The sequence below is a fragment of the Protomyces lactucae-debilis genome (genome assembly GCF_002105105.1).
Source record: "Protomyces lactucae-debilis strain 12-1054 chromosome Unknown BCR37scaffold_2, whole genome shotgun sequence".
Lineage (NCBI taxonomy): Eukaryota > Fungi > Ascomycota > Taphrinomycetes > Taphrinales > Protomycetaceae > Protomyces > Protomyces lactucae-debilis.
Window position 1 is genome coordinate 430003 of NW_024467994.1, and position 15994 is coordinate 445996.

The 15994-nt window shown below is 50.7% G+C and overlaps 7 protein-coding genes across 7 annotated transcripts; 4 read left to right on the forward strand and 3 right to left on the reverse strand.

Annotated features, from left to right (window-relative positions):
* Positions 1 to 178: 178 nt before the first annotated feature.
* BCR37DRAFT_343095 (AAA domain-containing protein) lies at positions 179 to 4114 on the reverse strand (the record flags this gene model as incomplete). The annotated part of the gene is made up of 1 exon (XM_040867476.1): positions 179 to 4114. One exon carries the CDS (start codon positions 4112 to 4114, stop codon positions 179 to 181), a length of 3936 nt encoding a protein of 1311 aa, XP_040727836.1.
* A 2754-nt stretch (positions 4115 to 6868) lies between these two features.
* On the forward strand, positions 6869 to 8948 carry BCR37DRAFT_376319 (uncharacterized protein). Its single transcript, XM_040868571.1, has one exon. It carries the CDS (start codon positions 7101 to 7103, stop codon positions 8760 to 8762), a length of 1662 nt encoding a protein of 553 aa, XP_040727837.1. The 5' UTR covers positions 6869 to 7100; the 3' UTR covers positions 8763 to 8948.
* Positions 8949 to 9038: 90 nt separating this feature from the next.
* Positions 9039 to 9570, reverse strand: BCR37DRAFT_376320 (uncharacterized protein). Its single transcript, XM_040868572.1, has one exon. It carries the CDS (start codon positions 9496 to 9498, stop codon positions 9202 to 9204), a length of 297 nt encoding a protein of 98 aa, XP_040727838.1. The 5' UTR covers positions 9499 to 9570; the 3' UTR covers positions 9039 to 9201.
* BCR37DRAFT_376321 (uncharacterized protein) lies at positions 9058 to 11128 on the forward strand. The gene is made up of 3 exons (XM_040868573.1): positions 9058 to 9570; positions 9670 to 9826; positions 9866 to 11128. The coding sequence occupies exons 1-3, from the start codon at positions 9524 to 9526 to the stop codon at positions 10925 to 10927; spliced, it is 1266 nt and encodes a 421-aa protein (XP_040727839.1). The 5' UTR covers positions 9058 to 9523; the 3' UTR covers positions 10928 to 11128.
* Positions 11129 to 11696: 568 nt separating this feature from the next.
* On the forward strand, positions 11697 to 12344 carry BCR37DRAFT_401792 (glutathione S-transferase; the record flags this gene model as incomplete). Its single annotated transcript, XM_040871856.1, has 1 exon — positions 11697 to 12344. One exon carries the CDS (start codon positions 11697 to 11699, stop codon positions 12342 to 12344), a length of 648 nt encoding a protein of 215 aa, XP_040727840.1.
* A 1876-nt stretch (positions 12345 to 14220) lies between these two features.
* BCR37DRAFT_376325 (uncharacterized protein) lies at positions 14221 to 15209 on the forward strand. Its single transcript, XM_040868574.1, has 3 exons — positions 14221 to 14352; positions 14396 to 14513; positions 14554 to 15209. Exons 1-3 carry the CDS (start codon positions 14296 to 14298, stop codon positions 15156 to 15158), a joined length of 780 nt encoding a protein of 259 aa, XP_040727841.1. The 5' UTR covers positions 14221 to 14295; the 3' UTR covers positions 15159 to 15209.
* A 177-nt stretch (positions 15210 to 15386) lies between these two features.
* BCR37DRAFT_385427 (uncharacterized protein) lies at positions 15387 to 15905 on the reverse strand (the record flags this gene model as incomplete). The annotated part of the gene is made up of 1 exon (XM_040870350.1): positions 15387 to 15905. The coding sequence occupies one exon, from the start codon at positions 15903 to 15905 to the stop codon at positions 15387 to 15389; it is 519 nt and encodes a 172-aa protein (XP_040727842.1).
* Positions 15906 to 15994: the final 89 nt, after the last annotated feature.

The window sequence follows — 15994 nt, forward strand, 5'->3', positions numbered from 1 at the left end:
AAAGGATTTCGACAACTTAAGTAGTGTTGTTTATGTTTGTACAAATGGAAACACAAGATCATCCGAAACCCCAGGCTGGATAAGCCCTCATGTCAAGGCCTCGCCTCTCCAAGCGGTTTCAAGAAGTTTCCAAAAGACAAGCAGACATCACTGCATTACCAACACCTTCCTGTCAACTCTATCGCTTGCGCTTGATGAAGAGTGAGCTGGCCGGTTTGTTCTTTACCGGCATTTTTGGTTCATGATTGGCATGTGCAGCTGCAGGAGGCCGCGGATGTGCTCGACTATCAGTCTTGACAGTCTGCATAGCAGAGGCACCCCTCGGCGTGATCGCTGCAGACGCCTTCTTGACCGCCATGATCTCTATGGGCATCTTCACTGCTTGTGCGTCTTGCTTGATGGCCAGCGGTCGCAAGTCTCCCGATTGTGAGCCAGTCAGGGTCTTGTGCCTCTTTTTACTTGGCTGGTGAGAGGTTGACAGAGGACGTTTGCTGCTCACTTCACCCTCCTCGTCACTGCTAACATCGTCCTTGATTCGAACCTCGACAGGACTATTAGCATTTTCGTTCCCGATTCGAGTCGGCGAGCTGAATGTACCCTTGTCGACGCATGAGAAGAGGTCTCGCTCCTGTGCATCCTGTACCAAGGCTGACCAAACAGCGTCTTGCTTCAGAGCAGAAGCACATCCCAGAATGAAGACACTAGATTTGGCTCGCGTCAGAGCCACGTTCATTCTTCGTTTGTCCGCTAAGAAACCAATGCCGCGTTTTGGATTTGCCCTAACGCAAGAAAAAATGATGATGTCCTTTTCCTGCCCCTGGAAGCCGTCAACTGTGTTGAAATCGATCGAACTCAAAATCGAATTGCCATACTCCTTCGTAAACAAGGTGCGAATGACTTTGAATTGCTCCTTGTACGGTGTGACGATGCCTATCCGTCCGTCGAAGTCAATGTCGAAAAAGTCGTGCCGCAGTCTCTTGTAGATATCCATGGCAGCGTAGGCTTCGGCATTGTTGAAGACTGAATGAGACGCCGTTTCTTGTTCTCGGCCGGCGACATCGAAGAAACGGTAGGTTCCGAAAATGGTGCTGTTGTGCCAGGCACGTTTCGTCTGCAAGTCCACCTCTGGACCGTCGAGCAAAGAACCGTCATAGAACTGCTTGCTCGGAAAGCGAGAGATTGACGAATGCATGCGATACTGAATGGCAAGCAGCCGGACAGCGTTCGGATTGTTGCGCTGCATACGCACAAACAAACTCTCGTTGTAAGCATACTTGACTGCTTCAGTTGATAGTACAGTTGGCGGAAGCTGATTCGGATCGCCGACCATGATGCATCGCGTGCAGCCATACTTGAGCGGAATCAATGCGCTAAGCTCAGTCGTTTGACATGCTTCGTCGATGATGACTGTTTCAAAGTCGACCGCAACGTTTGCCATGAGCTCGTGACCAGACCCTGACAAGGTCGCGCAGATGATGTCTGCATTTGCCAGAATTTGCGTTTGGAAGCGTTTCCGTTCAATGTCCTTCGCTCTTGCCCGCTGCGATTGTTTGTCTCGAAGCTCGTCGAGCTGCTCACCAAGCTGTGTCTTGCGATTATTCAGCTTCTTGATCTCCACCTCGATTTCACCAGTGTTTCGATCCTCCTTGCGAGCCTGCTCGAGCAGGGCGCGTTGCACATCTCGCTCTTTCAATGTGTCATTCAGCTTCTCGCGTAATACAGCCGGATCGCCTCCAGAGGTGTTCTTGCCCTTGAGATTCTCTTCATTCTTCATCAACATCTCATCAAGCAACACATCGAGCGTCACATCTCGGACATTGACGTTGATTGCATCACTCATGCCCATCCGAACTACTTTGGGGACATAGCGCTTCCCGTGACTGTCAAAGATGCCACTCTTGAGACGCAGGACGATTTCATCCACGGCGGCATTAGACGGCGCGCATAGCAGAATCTTACGCTTGATGGGCTCTTCTTTCTTGGTCTGCTGCCGTTGACCAGGCAAGGAGATGGCCGTGCCATGTATTGCTGAAGCACTCAAGAAGGCGCCGACCATTCCGAGAATAGTCTTTGTCTTACCAGTACCCGGAGGTCCTTGAATCAATGTGAATCCAGTACTATTGAGTGCAGCATCGATGGCCTTGGCTTGTGGTTCATTTACGGCATAGGCTCGCATAAGCTTCCCAAGATCACTGGAATGTGACGGCACAGGCTTTGTTGGTCGCCCAGTCACAATCAAGTCACACAAGTCGTAGTACGGCAGCGCTTTGAGCGTGGCGTACTCTCGGTGAGTTGGCGTCAGTGATGTCAGCTTGGCCGCCCAGAGTTCCACAGTGGGCCGCAAATGTCTGACCATAGCACTGCCTGGCACCGTTCGAAGAGCAATCTCAACAAAATCGCGCTTCTTGGAAATACTTTGCACCTTGGCAAGACAACGCTCAACAGCACCTGTCGTACCCTTGCCCATGTTATCAGTGGCTGACAGCAACAACAGATCAGGCTCTGTGATGACATACTTCTGCCAAAGGTCCATCTTGATGGTGGCAAAGAGATCAACGAAGCGATCAACAGCAGATCGAGTTTGCAGGGTCAAGCGAAACTTATCCTTCGGCTTGATGGCATCCCTTGATGCGACAACATGCTGCCAAGTCTCGAGCATGAAAAGAGGCTCCACCACGGCAGAATACGCATGCGCAGTCTGGTATGTTTTGGCCATGTTGGCAAGCGTGATTTCCCCTTGATCAGGCGGAAGCAGACTATCGTGACATGGATCCCAGTTCAGCAAGCGCATATGTAGTCCGGTCAAGTCCGGATTCGTCCTTGCCCTCAAGTTCTGTTCCACGCGATTTCGCTCAGCGCGCACATCAATAGGGCGTCTCATGAGAGGGGTGGCGCTGTCAACCATCTGAACAGTTCGCTTCTGGACATTCTTGATCTTCGGTGCTGCTGCTGGGTCGTTGATTTTGAAGAGACCTTCGGTATCACTGTCACTGTCTGATTCAGAGGCTGATGATTCGTCACGCTTGACTGCACCCGCAGAGACATTTTTGGCAGCTGGCTTCCGCAATGCAGCTGGTAGAGCGGCGCGATTCCGCAGATACTCGGCACGAGCTTGAGCTGATTGCGCAGATGGCTGTCTGACAGTACTCATAGCTGAAGCAGACTTGAGGGCAGCTGAAATGCTGCGTCCTTTATCCCCTGACAGCTGACTCGAGCGTGCAGAAGCCTGCTTCATCTGCTCGTGCACTGACATGGTTGTCCGAGGGACAGTCCGAGCATCTGGTATGACAATCGGAGCAGATGGAGGCCGAGAGGGCACCGAGACCTGGCTGTCATCATCTGGAATCTCAATGTAGTCGGTGTGTTCGCTGAGCGCAATGAAGATTTCCGTTCGCTGGGCTTCTGTGAGATTGTTCTTCTTTTTCTTGCTATTCACAATAATCTTGTCAAACGCAGCTACGCTCTCCTCATTGATGCGAACGCCAGACTTGGCGAGGCGCATCAAGATGTCGCAAACCAAACGCACGCATGATTGGAGTAATTCCAAGTCATTGAGGCGTAGCCAAGCAGTCAACGATCTGACCGCTGTGACACATTGATTGAGCAGAAGGGCGTCCATTTCTTTTTGTCGTTCTGAGCTGACAGTGCCTGCTTCCGAGTGGATGATCTTCTCAAAGCCAGTAAAGTACCGTAAAAGGGCATTGCTGCATTCCAGTACATCGCGCATGAATTCGATGAGTTGCTCCTTATTGAAGTTGACTGACCATGGCAGGGACATGCGGTATGCAGTTTCAAGCATTTTCCATAGACTGATCCAGAGCTCTTTGAAAAGCGGGCCACTGATTTTGCCAATATCGCCCTCGGAACTGACGACCAGGCCATTTCGAGTGTTAAAGAGAATGTCGAGGATGTTGGATGCTGAACGCACAATTCGAACGGCAGACTTGAACACAGCTTCGCGCGACCACAGCTTGAATGCATTGGTAAAACCGACGACCGTACTTTCAAAGTTGCGCTGGAAGGCTGCACGCAAAGCTTCAATACGACCACCAGATTGAAACGCTTCCTTGTAAATATTGAGAACAGCCTTGTATATCTCTTCATTGGGGGACATGATGCAAGAGACCAGTGCTGAGTTGGTTTCTGGCCGCGAAAGCAAGATTTGAGCCTGCTGTGGGGCCCAGTAATCGCCGATCGTGGAGCAAACACTGGTGATGGCGGAGGAGGATGCATTCAATGCCTTATTGAAGAGCATGACTGCATCCTTGTGTTGCGATGACATGTCACTAACAATCTCGATGGTGTCGATGAGTGCCATATTTGTGCCTACCACTTCGACGAAGCGTTGCATAAGCTCCATATTGGCGTCAGAGCAGCTCCTCGCGACAGCAATCCAGAGCTGGGCGTTACTGTCGAATGTGTAAATATTATCCGATGAAGACCAATACTTGGTGGTAGAGAGGGAAATGAAGTCTGCCCATAGGATGCTAGAGTCGATCTGCACTGCAAGAACAAGGACTCTGCGGGCGTCTTGGCGAAGTATCGCATGCTGCTCGTGAGCATAATCTGCAGCAAAGGCGAACGCTGTGATATTTGCAATACGAGCATCGACCACTTGACGTATGCCGAAGCGTAGACGACGTTGTTGATCGCTATAATTCTGGCTGGTGGAAATGTGAGATCCGCAATTTTCCAGCGCAGCCTTGAGCAGTAGCATTGCTTGCGCTCGACAAGCGGCTTGAGAGATGCTAGGAAGAGCAGCTAGCAGATCCCCGTTGAGCAAGTAATCTACGCCTTGCCGAAGCATCAGTGCTTTGTTGCCACCCGTCTGTGCATGCACGTAGGGCTGCAACCAATGCAAAAAGGCAGAAGGTCCGCCGTCAATGGCATCTGCATGCTCTGGATGATGGAGCAGTTCCTTGAACTTTGGGTTTTGCAGTACAACTTGCCCGAGCTGTTGAGCCGGTATTGGGCATGTAGACCATGCGTTGCTACCAGCAGCTGCCAGCAGCTTGTCTAAACAGAGCAAAATCTGCACAAGGTAGCGCGTCTGTGAGGAGATTTCGCCACAGATGAGTTCCATGAGATTGATGTCGCAGTGGCCAAGTTCGCTCAGGACTGCAGCTGCGTCTGTGTACTGAAGGACGAATGCGAGGCCACTCCAAAAAGTTGCTGCGTCAAGCTTTCCACTTCTTAGAGCAGTGTATGCCTCACTAACTTGTTCCCGACCTGCAGCTTTGAATTCTGTTGCAGTAGCTAGCTTCTTGTGCTTCTCGAAGCACTTGCGCGACCAGACCTTGAGTTCGGGATTTGTCGAAAAGGCAAAAGTGTACATGCCCGGCAGAATATGGTTGGCGACGCGCAGTAGTTTCCCACGCTCGCGAATTCCCACAAAGACCGATGTAAAGGCATCTTTGAGCTGATTGTCCTTGAGCAGTGCAGGATTCCATAGGCATTCGAACAGTGCGCACAGATTGACGGACTCAAACCCAGGTCCTTGTTGATCAGCTAGACGTAGTCCAGCTTCACTTGTACGTTTGATGGTGTCGACCAGCACTGACGTCAAGCGCTCAACGTCCTCTGAGTCTAAGCGAGCAAGGATGAGCGGAAGCTTGTATACGTCGTGGTGGTAGACGTTCTGCATCAATAGACGGAAGTCTTGGCGCAGCTTTGTCTGGTATAGACGTGCACATTCATGGCAGCGCGAGACCTGCGTGACTATACCTCGACGAAGCCAGTCTCGGTCGTCTGATTGTTCAATTTGCCAAAGAACAAGACACTCGACCAGCGTAGGCACGAAGACTGGCTTGTCCTGCGGTGATCCACACAGCCAGTGCGAGTCGTCAGGTAACGATCTGAAGAGGTTCACGCCGGCAGAGACAGCACGGCGCTGCAGAGACTCGTCGTTTGGTCTTCCATGCGCTGCGTTTGTTAGCTTCTGCTTCCTGGGCTAGGGCATCATGCCTGCATCTATATGTTCCTTGACCGATGCCAAGGTGATGCTTGAGCTCATAACACCATCAGAGAGCCATGAAACAGGCACAAGATGGCAGACTTGTGTGCTGTAGAACTAGAAGTAGCGCCTTCACATCTGATTTTTTCCGGCGCGTCAAATTCACGCGCCCAATTCCCAGCTCCCGAGTGTCAGGGGCTTACAGGGGAACAGACCTCAGGATATACTGCTAGAGACCCTTGTCAGAAGCTACAGAAGAGCGTAAGAGATAGTCAATACCCTGCTTTACTACAATGGCTGGCCCAAAATTGCTTTCTGCTCATTTCTTGATTGGCGCCAATGGATTCCCTGACGAGGTCACACAGCTGGGCATCTACAGCTGCTTGGGCGACACAAGCTCTCTAGAAGAGGAAGAGCTAGACACGCATGTACTGGTTCGTGCATCCATATGATCTCTACAGAACAAGAAAGCTGATGCACAGGCGATTGCACAGCGCACTCTGACTGCACACTACAACAGGTACCACGATGAGCGCTTGAGCACAGCGCTTGGTATGAGCGTGCCAATCTACCGAGTCGATGTGCCACACAGTCCTTTCACGCTCGATTTTTGTAAACCTGTTCTCAGCTGCTCTTCAGGATGCTGACCATAGATCTGGTGGCATGGCGAAGGCACAATGGCCACGTCTACCATGACTGCCGGACTGCTCAAGAATTGCCTCTCAAGAGTACGAGCACAAAGTGGAGAGTCCTCGTCAAGCTTGACGAGAGCGCATTCCAGGCAGATGCGTGCATCGCCGGAGACATTACGAGCTCAAGCAATGGCTCTGCTCGGCGGGAACCCACATCAGAGCTTGGAAATTAGCCAGTAACTACGAAGGAATGCGTGTTCATCTCAGGTATGACAAGGGTTAAGGTCACTGTCAGCTTCGAGTTCTCGAGCGGTTGTGTCTTTGGTTGAGAATGGTCTTGCCAGCTGCAGTGTTCACACGTGCTGTGGTCAAATTCGTGGATGATTTTCTGCTCAGAATCTGCTGGCCCGTGATTGGCGGCGCGTCAAGCTCATCATGACCTCATCTGGTTGCGGAGACAGTCAGTAGCGCACCGCAGACACATTCAAGGCACATTGACCAGCTGTTGCTAGTCGATGCAAAGGTCGCAGCTTCTCAGAATCCTACAATCAACGTCAGCTAGAAGAATGTCTACATCCACCCAAGAATACCTCGTCGCCAAGACCTCAGACTTGAAAGACAACGAAAAGAAGGAGGTCAATGTTCCTGGCACAGAGCACAAGGTTTTGCTCATCAAGCAGAATGACAAGTACTTTGCAACAAGCCCCAAGTGTACACATTACGGCGCGCCACTGGTGAAGGGTGTCTTGAGCGAGGGCCGTATCGTTTGTCCATGGCATGGTGCTTGCTTCAAGATTTCTACTGGAGATATTGAAGATGCTCCTGCTATTGATCCCATCATTGCCTTTGCTACAAGCATCAAAGGCGAGAGCGTGTTTATCACTGCAGCAGAGAAGGACCTTGCTGCCGGGCGCCGAAAGCCCTGCAAGAGCGCAAAGGCAGAGACGGATGAGCATGTTGTCGTGATTGGTGGAGGCGCTGCCGGTACAACGACAGCAGAGGGTCTTCGTGAATATGGCTTCAAGGGAAAAGTCACTGTTATCTCGAGTGAGGCGCACTACCCTATCGACAGGACCAAGCTCTCAAAGGCACTCATCACGGATGCCAGCAAGATTGCGTTGCGAGATGAGGCCTTCTACAAGGATATGGACATTGACTTCCAGAAGGGCACAACTGTCAAGTCTGTGGATATCAAGGACAAGTTTGTGGCACTTGAGAGTGGCGGCAAAGTCTCATACAGCAAGCTTGTGCTTGCACTTGGCGGAACACCTAAGCGCCTGCCTATGGATGGCTTCAAGCTCGATAATGTCTTTGTGCTCCGTAACATCGAGCACGCTAGCGAGATTGTGTCTGCGCGCGGTGAGTCAAAGAAGAACGTTGTCATCATTGGCAGTTCCTTCGTTGGTATGGAAGCAGCCTATGCAAATGCAAAGGATCACAACGTCACAGTTATTGGCATGGAGAAATACCCACTGATGAATGTTCTCGGTGAGCAGATTGGTAAACAACTTCAGGCTTCCGCTGAGCAGGCCAACATCAAGCTCTATATGGAGGCAGGCGTTGAAAAGGCAATTGCTGAAGACGGTGGCAAGAGCGCTACTCATGTCGTTCTCAAAGATGGCACGAAGCTGCCAGCAGATCTCATCATTCTGGGTGTCGGCGTAGCACCGGCAACCAAGTTCCTTGATGGTTCAGGACTTCAGCTCGAGAAGGATGGTGGTATTGAGGTTGACTCTTACCTGCAAGTCAAGGGCCAAGCAGACATCTACGCCGTTGGAGATATTGCGCAATTCCCCTACACTGGCCCAGGCGCTGAGGGCAAACCCATTCGCATTGAGCACTGGGATGTTGCGCAAAATCATGGACGCGCTGTTGCCAAGACGCTTGCAGGTAAGAAGGAGGAATTCAAGAATGTGCCTTACTTCTGGTCTGCTCAGAGCGGTCAGCTGCGATACTGCGGTAACAATTCGCCCACCGTGGGCTGGGACGATCTGATCATTCAAGGTTCTTTGGAGGAGAGCAAGTTTGTAGGTTTCTACACCAAGGGCGACACTGTTGTGGCAGTTGTCAGTATGGGCTATGACCCTGTTGTGTCCAAGGCATCTGAGTTGATGCGTGCTGGAACCATGCCAAACAAGAAGAAGCTACAGGATGGTCTTGACATCCGAGAGCTTTGATAGCAGCGATGTATCTTTAAGTCTTTGATAGAATTGTTGCAAATTGCAAATGCGCCATACTTCACTGTGCCATTGACTTGCCTTTTGGAGACATCATCAACTAGATTTATCTGCTATGTTGACCATGGACGTGACACGGTGACAGTAGTAGTACGTCCGAGTCATCTGCGGATTTGGACGGACTTGTTCGCAAAAGTGGATGTTGGTTCATCTCGGTTGTCTCCCAACCTCAAACACGGACACACCGCGCCTCCATTTAAGGAAACCCGTGCTTAAGCAGCTTCACGACGCGACTGCAGCTGCAGACTCGTATCTGCTGAGTGTCCACTCGTAGCTGCAGGCTGCATCTATGCTATGAAGTTGTACATGACAGGAGCGAGACCAGCTGCATCAAACTGTGCATCTACGAAGCCTTGAGCTGAAGCAAACCACTAAGCTCTTAGTCTTGTGAAGTATCAATGTATCTGGAGTCTGGACCGTATGCATGATCCAAGGATAACCTATGTACGCTTACGGTCAATTGCCTGAGTGATGCGGCAAGGCCGCACCCAGTGGGCCCACTTGCGTCCAATCTCGGAAGCTTGTCGCTGTCTCGCTCGAGTGTACTGAGGTGATGCTGCATAGGCCGACATGGCTGAGGCTGGAGCTGGACCATAGCACTTGGAGTACGAGCATCTGCAGGAGGATAAAGGGCAGTCCTGAACATCGACACGCTTGCAGACCTTGGACCATCCATTCAACAACCACTACTCTTCAGCACCATGATCGGAGGACTCCAGGATCTCTTCACCAAGTCATTCTATCGCCGGTAAGTGTAGAGACAGGCTCAAGTAGATCAACTCGCTCCACACGCACGCGACTACCCGAGCGCCTCTGTGCCTTGGTCTGAAGCTAACATCCTCGCTAGTCCCAACTTGCAGACCTACAATAAGGACAGTGATGGCAGGACGACCAAGAGCTCCTCCAGCGACACTACGTCCAACCACTCTCGACCAGGCATCCCCTCAGAGCTCGAGCTAGACAGAGTCTTGTCTGGCAAGTCATGTCCTCCTGTCCACATCAAGGCAAGTACCTTTGTCTATGAAAACAGCTCTAACGAACAGGATCTAGCCGGATACATGGCGCACGTCGACTTCACCGTGGAAAACCTGCAATTCTGGCTCTTCTATCAAGACTACTGCAAGCGCTTTGATGACCTACCCGAGCATGTAAAGGCATTGTCTCCTGCTATTCTGCGTCAATCATCCGCGGACTTCAACACGCCTTCGTATGGCGTCCATCCAGACCACGAGAAGCTTCCTGCATGGGAGCGTGGTGCCATTCCAAACAGCTCTGGCAATGCAACACGACCCGATACGCCACGTACGCCCATCACGCCGGCACCAGTGTACAGCGCTCGCACGCCAACAATGCCATACGAAGAAAAGGCAGCAATTCACGAGGGACGCAACCTTTCGATGGACTCGACTGAGACGGCAACCGAAGCAGCCAGACAGCCAATGCGTGCAGAAATCGAGACTTGCATCCAGACATACCTGCTTCGTGGTTCTCCTCAAGAGCTGAACTTGCCGTACAAGCTCCAACGTCAGACAGTCTACACGCTGCAACAGACGACGCACCCATCTGCCTTGCGCGAAGCAGCAGACCACTGCTATGGTCTTTTGTCCAGCTGCGCTTACCCAAACTTCATCCGATACAGCGTATGCAATGCCAACAGCGCTCGTACTGCTTTCGCTCGAGTAGTCGGTGCCGTGTCCATCCTTGCAGCAATTGCGCTTGCCGTGGGATTGATCCTTGGCGACGTCAGGCGAAAGTGGCGTGCCCTTGCAGCTTTCCCACTCATGTTCCTCGGTGTCACGACTGCTGTTGCCGCATACAATGGATCTTGCATCATTCTGCAAGGTACGCAGCGCGTGCAGTACCGTCCCTGGGATCTCTTTGCAGATAGCGAGGAAGCAGACTTGTTTGGCAAGTTTGAGCAGTACTGGGAAGCCAAGTACAAGTCACGCAACTTGATTCGCAAGATCTTTGATCGTCAACGATGGGTGGAGGATCCTTCCTTCCGGCGTTTGCTGGATCGATTGCTGTGGCAAGCTGTGCTCGCTGGTGCCCTTGGGGGTGTTGTCTTTTTCCTTATTATCTACTGGATCCCTGGACTTGATTGAGTCTTTGGTCACTCATGTTGATCCTTGACGCCTGCAGGCATGCATGGCTATTCACTTCTTTCTTTTAACCTTGTAGAGACCAATTTATCATCATCAATCCGTCAATGGAGACACCTCCGATTCTATGCTTAGGATGGTCGCCAAAGCGTTCACTTTACTCATAGTATTACGCTAAACACTTCAACAAACTGTTAATTTGGCAGACAACGACTTTATCACTGCAAGAGACTACTTGCAGGAAATAACCAAGCGTCCAAGGGCATGCCAAGCGTCTTAAAAGCCGTCGCGTGAAGGACTGAGAGTAAACATAGTCTCGTACCTTAAGCTTCCGTAGGTCTGGTACCAGGTGGATCAGTTTACTTCACGGTTGATTCGTATGCTACACATTTTCAGGGGCGAAGCAGTGTGGACCGATTCATTTTCTCCATCCATGAACCTGGAAAGATGGGTGATACAAGCGTGAATTCGGCTTCGAATGGGTCCGCGGGCCTACTTGTACAGTATATAAACCCTCTTATTTGAGGTTTATAGCGGCGGAGTTGGGACGCAATGAAGCGTGCGACCTGAGACCTCGCACAAGATTAACCCGCAGCCGGCGCTTAATAATACCTTCCCAAGGCCCACCTGACTGGACAGGCGTTATAAGAGCCCTTGACCGCCGTCTCCAGAGACAATTTTGCATATATTTCTATCTCTATTCTTATTCAACCTTCTCTGTAGCATTATTTCGATTGAGATGTCAGACACCGACAGCTACAATGGCTTAACGATGTACGACTTCGACGGAGGACCTTACCCCGCACGTGTGCGCATTGCGATTGCAGAGCTGGATCTGCTGGAACGTTTCGACAAGTGGGTTCGTGTGGACTTGCGGGACGGAACTCACAAGACTCCTCAATTTATACGTCTCAACTACTCTGGGACCCTGCCAGTCGTGGAGCTGAAGGATGGAACTTACATTGCCGAGTGTGTTGCCATTACGCAGTTTCTCGATGACCTCAAGGAGGAGCGTCAACTGACTGGCAGAACACCGAAAGAGCAAGGCTTGATCCACATGTTCACTCGCAGAGTGGAGCTAGAGGTGATGAATCCTATCAGTACTTACTTTCACCATGCAACACCTGGTCTTGGACCCAAGGTTGAAATCTACCAGAACAAAGACTATGGTCTCAACCAGCGAGACAAGGCCCTGGCAGGTCTTCACCACTTCAACAAGATTTTGGCAGATAAGGAGTTCATCACAGGAGAGTACTTGTCAATGGCTGACATTGCCTTGATTGGGGCTCTCATCTTCTTCCATCTCCTCAAGGTGGATATCCCCGAGGAGTGTGAGCATGTCTCGGCCTGGTTCAAAAAGATGCAGGAACGTCCAAGTGTGCAAGGACAGCTTGAGATGTTTGAAAGTCGTCGTGTGTAGTCCTGAGTACTGTGCATTAGAAGGACTTGTCCTTGTGTGTAATGTACATCTTGTACTTGTAGCAGCGAGAACTGTGTACACGATTCAAATGCCACACACTTTCAGGGGCAACGCCATGCGACCCAACCCGTTTTGTTTGTCGAGAGCATACGACGCAGTCTCATACACGACAGGAGACGTATTCATGATCTTCAAAGATCTTCATTGAGACCTTTCAATCAGCCAGCAACATCGTCCAGTCGGCTCGTCCTCTTTTGCAACGAAAAGCTGTCATCAACCAAGGGCCTCTTCACAAGCGTTTCAATATCTCAGCGCAAGGCAGTCAAGCAAATACTTGCCCTTCAATCAACAGTCATCTATTAAAGAAGTAATCAAATGGAACGTATTGAGCAGCGTATTGCGCAAGATGACGAGGCTCGTCGCTCACACAGTCTCGCTAGCCGTTCACCTAGTGCGCGTACAGGTGGGCGCTTGCAACAACAGCCATCCTTACCAGACTTATCGCGGCATTCTGAACAGCAGCAAAGTAGCGGGTGGCAGCGACCTCCCAAATCAGCCGGCTCTATCAAGCGTGTTCAGCACGACCAGGGTCCACCTGTCCCCCATCTGCCAGCTCATCCAGCTCTATCCTCCACAACAGCTGCCTCGCCGACTCCTTCCTTTTCAAGGCAGCTGAGCCAGTCTTCTGCAACACCCTCTGGACCTTGGCTTCAGCAACCATATACGCGACCATCGCAAACCTTTGTACCAGCAAGCCACGCCAGTCGACCACTCACGTCGATTTCTTCCCATTCAGCACGGGAGCATACTCAAACCTTTTTGCAACGCGGTGCACCTCTCTCTCAAGGTAATACTGGAGGAGCCTCGACACCTAGTCTTGCAGACGGTCTACGACTGCCTGAAGCACGAACCAATAAATTGGGTGTCATCTTACCAACTGGTGAATTCATTGCAGGCATCAGCGAGGAAGATTTGAATAAACCCCTCAATCAGTCTCCTGACTCGATTGCTGCCGGTAGTGACGCTGCTTTACGTTCTCGACAACAGGATTCAACGACTCTTGCAGTGCTAGATAGTACACGTGCTGCAAAACATCCTTCTTGGCAATTGAGTGCGATGCCTCATCCAGCATTACCACAAAGACCAACCATTCACATCCTGCGACATTTCGCAAAGGAACGTCGACGGGATGAGGAACTTCGACATAACCTCTCCAATGCTGGCGTCAAAAGACCTATCCTAATGTATCCGGGTGTGCGGTATGCTGTGATTGAGCAGCAACGGCGAGTACGCACCACTGGTTGGATTACAGCCCTTGCGCTGTTTCTCATGAGCCAATTGAATCCACATGGCGTGCCTTTCGCTTTTAGTCGTACGCTCGCTTTGCTGCATGGTTGAATTTGTGCTAACATCAGAATTGGGTATGGTGCCTGGAGCACTTGTTGTTGTTATCCTTGGTAGCATCACATGTTTGAGCTACTTTCTCCTCTCGCAAGCATTTCTCGAAGTGGATTCAGTACAGTATCCAGTCAAAACACTGCATATCCTCGCCCAACGCATCTTAGGTCGACCGATTGGCGCCTTGATTGGGGTTGCTCAGACGATTCAGCTATTGATGATTGCAAGCTCGCTCTTGCTATCCAGTAGTCGTCTCTTGTCACAACTCATCAATGGCGTCAATAGCGAAGGCTCAGCTGGCATCAAGCTTTGTTTCTCCATCATCTTACCCATCACAGTAGGTCTTGCACTCGTGTCTTCTTCCATTCGACGACTGAATCGCTATCTCGGCATCTCACATGCATTGGTCGTGGTTCTGGTTGCTACTTGTGCATGGATTTTATTGTCGGCACACCATTATGGCCCAGCACTTGCGAATGGCGCAGATTCTACAGTGCATGTCTTTGCTGTCTTCAATCGAACGACGAGTCTCAAGGAGAAGGTCAAAGCAGTCATGCAAATTGCATTTGCCTTTGGTGGCGGTATCGGCGTTGTTGAGACATTGAGTGAGGTACAGCATTCCTCAAGTGTATGGTTGACTTGCTGACGAGTAGATGAGACGACCGACTCAGTTCAAGCGTAGTTTGGCAATTGGTCAAGTCTTGACGGTTGTCGTGTACCTGATTTTTGGACCTGTATTGTACGCCATCTTGGGACAAAACACAATTTTGCGTAAGCCCTTTCATGTGTTGAAAGTATGCTGACCCGGTAGCATCGTATCTGGGTCTCTCTAATGCTGAACATGCGCGTATCGTCAAGGGCCTTACCCTATTGACCAATCTCGCAGGGACCGCATTTTTCGGCAACATTGGCGCGAAATTGTTGTATGTCAATTTGATTGATCGATTTGATGGACCCCTCTTGATCTCCAAGACAGGCAGAGCGGTCTTCTACGCCTTTGCAACATTATTCTGGGCGCTCTCATTCGTTATTGTGGCGATTGTGCCACAAGCTGGTGTTGTGATTCGTTTTACAACAACACTCCTCATCCTACCCTTTTCAGTGGCGATTCCTGTTGCTATCCATTTAGGACTTGTGATTCAGCGCGATGCAGCAAGTCTCGATGCATTCGATCCAGCGACCCTTCAAATCAAAGCGAATGATGCATGGATCGATGGATCTCGTTGGGAACGTGGATTGGCTCGAGCTTGGTATGTGAAAGTGCCACTCGCAGTGTTGGTTGTGTTGATGCTGTGTTTGGTTGGCTTGGGAGGTTGGGCGATGTGGTTTGAAGTGAGGGAGACGTTTGCATTGGGTGTGACGATGGCTATTGGCTGTAGTCCTCCAGCGGCGACCTTTTTCCACGCAATCCGGTGAAGAGCTCTTTCAACTGACTGTCGCAGCTGCTTGCACTTTACAATGATGGAGTCATCCCTTTACAATGCTTCATCTTAATTCTTGCTAGATTTTGTTAATTCTGTTGGACGTCGGGTGAAGTCTGTAAAAGAAATCATGATGGCAATGAGAGATTTGGGAGGAATGGGGTCTTGAATAGACTACTGAGTCTACCAAACAAGAACAATGCAAGAAATGCACAAAATGACTCTAGTCGTGGAGACGTGCACCAAGATGAACCGTTTGTGCAAGAATCCCACCCAGCGCTGCCAAATTGACGATTGAGCTCACGCTGTGCGCGATACCAAAGCGCAAATTCAACCTTGACATGTCTGGTGAGATGTCCGTATCTGTGTATTTTGTATTGGTAGAGCGTTCGAGCTTATGACGCTCATCCATGATTCGTGTTGTCCAGGGCCCGATCAGGAGCAAGTTGAGGAGACCCGATGTCGCCACAACAGAGAGGGCAACGACTTCATTCCACGTCGATGCCGGTGCGATGTAGCTTGTCCAGGCACAAAATGCACCCGTCACAGTCTGTAGCGTGAAGAAGGTTGGGAAGAGGCGCTTTTGGAGGGCGCCGAATTGTTGTCTGGGAAGGGTCTTGTAGGCGAGGGGTCCATTGATGAAGGTATGCCAGATGGTTGTGCCGCTGAGGATACCGTAGCTGAAGATGTGGAGTGTAGAGAGGGATGTAGCTTGACGGAGGTAGGGAGCGAGTGTGTCCATAGCTGTAGAGTCTAGCAGTAGTAGCAGTAGTAGCAGTAAGAGTAGTCTTTGCTGGTTGTGGTCGCGTCTTTGTCAGTTGAAGTTGGCGA

Excerpts from the sequence above, each read along its gene's own strand:
- BCR37DRAFT_376319 (XM_040868571.1), top strand. The coding sequence starts at position 7,101 with ATGCAAAGGTCGCAGCTTCTCAGAATCCTACAATCAACGTCAGCTAGA.
- BCR37DRAFT_376320 (XM_040868572.1), bottom strand. The coding sequence starts at position 9,498 with ATGGATGGTCCAAGGTCTGCAAGCGTGTCGATGTTCAGGACTGCCCTT.
- BCR37DRAFT_376321 (XM_040868573.1), top strand. The coding sequence starts at position 9,524 with ATGATCGGAGGACTCCAGGATCTCTTCACCAAGTCATTCTATCGCCG. Across the intron at positions 9,571-9,669 it reads ACCAAGTCATTCTATCGCCG|TCCCAACTTGCAGACCTACA; the intron begins GTAAGTGTAGAG and ends CATCCTCGCTAG. Across the intron at positions 9,827-9,865 it reads GTCCTCCTGTCCACATCAAG|GATCTAGCCGGATACATGGC; the intron begins GCAAGTACCTTT and ends TCTAACGAACAG.
- BCR37DRAFT_376325 (XM_040868574.1), top strand. The coding sequence starts at position 14,296 with ATGCAAATTGCATTTGCCTTTGGTGGCGGTATCGGCGTTGTTGAGACA. Across the intron at positions 14,353-14,395 it reads TTGTTGAGACATTGAGTGAG|ATGAGACGACCGACTCAGTT; the intron begins GTACAGCATTCC and ends GCTGACGAGTAG. Across the intron at positions 14,514-14,553 it reads GGGACAAAACACAATTTTGC|CATCGTATCTGGGTCTCTCT; the intron begins GTAAGCCCTTTC and ends CTGACCCGGTAG.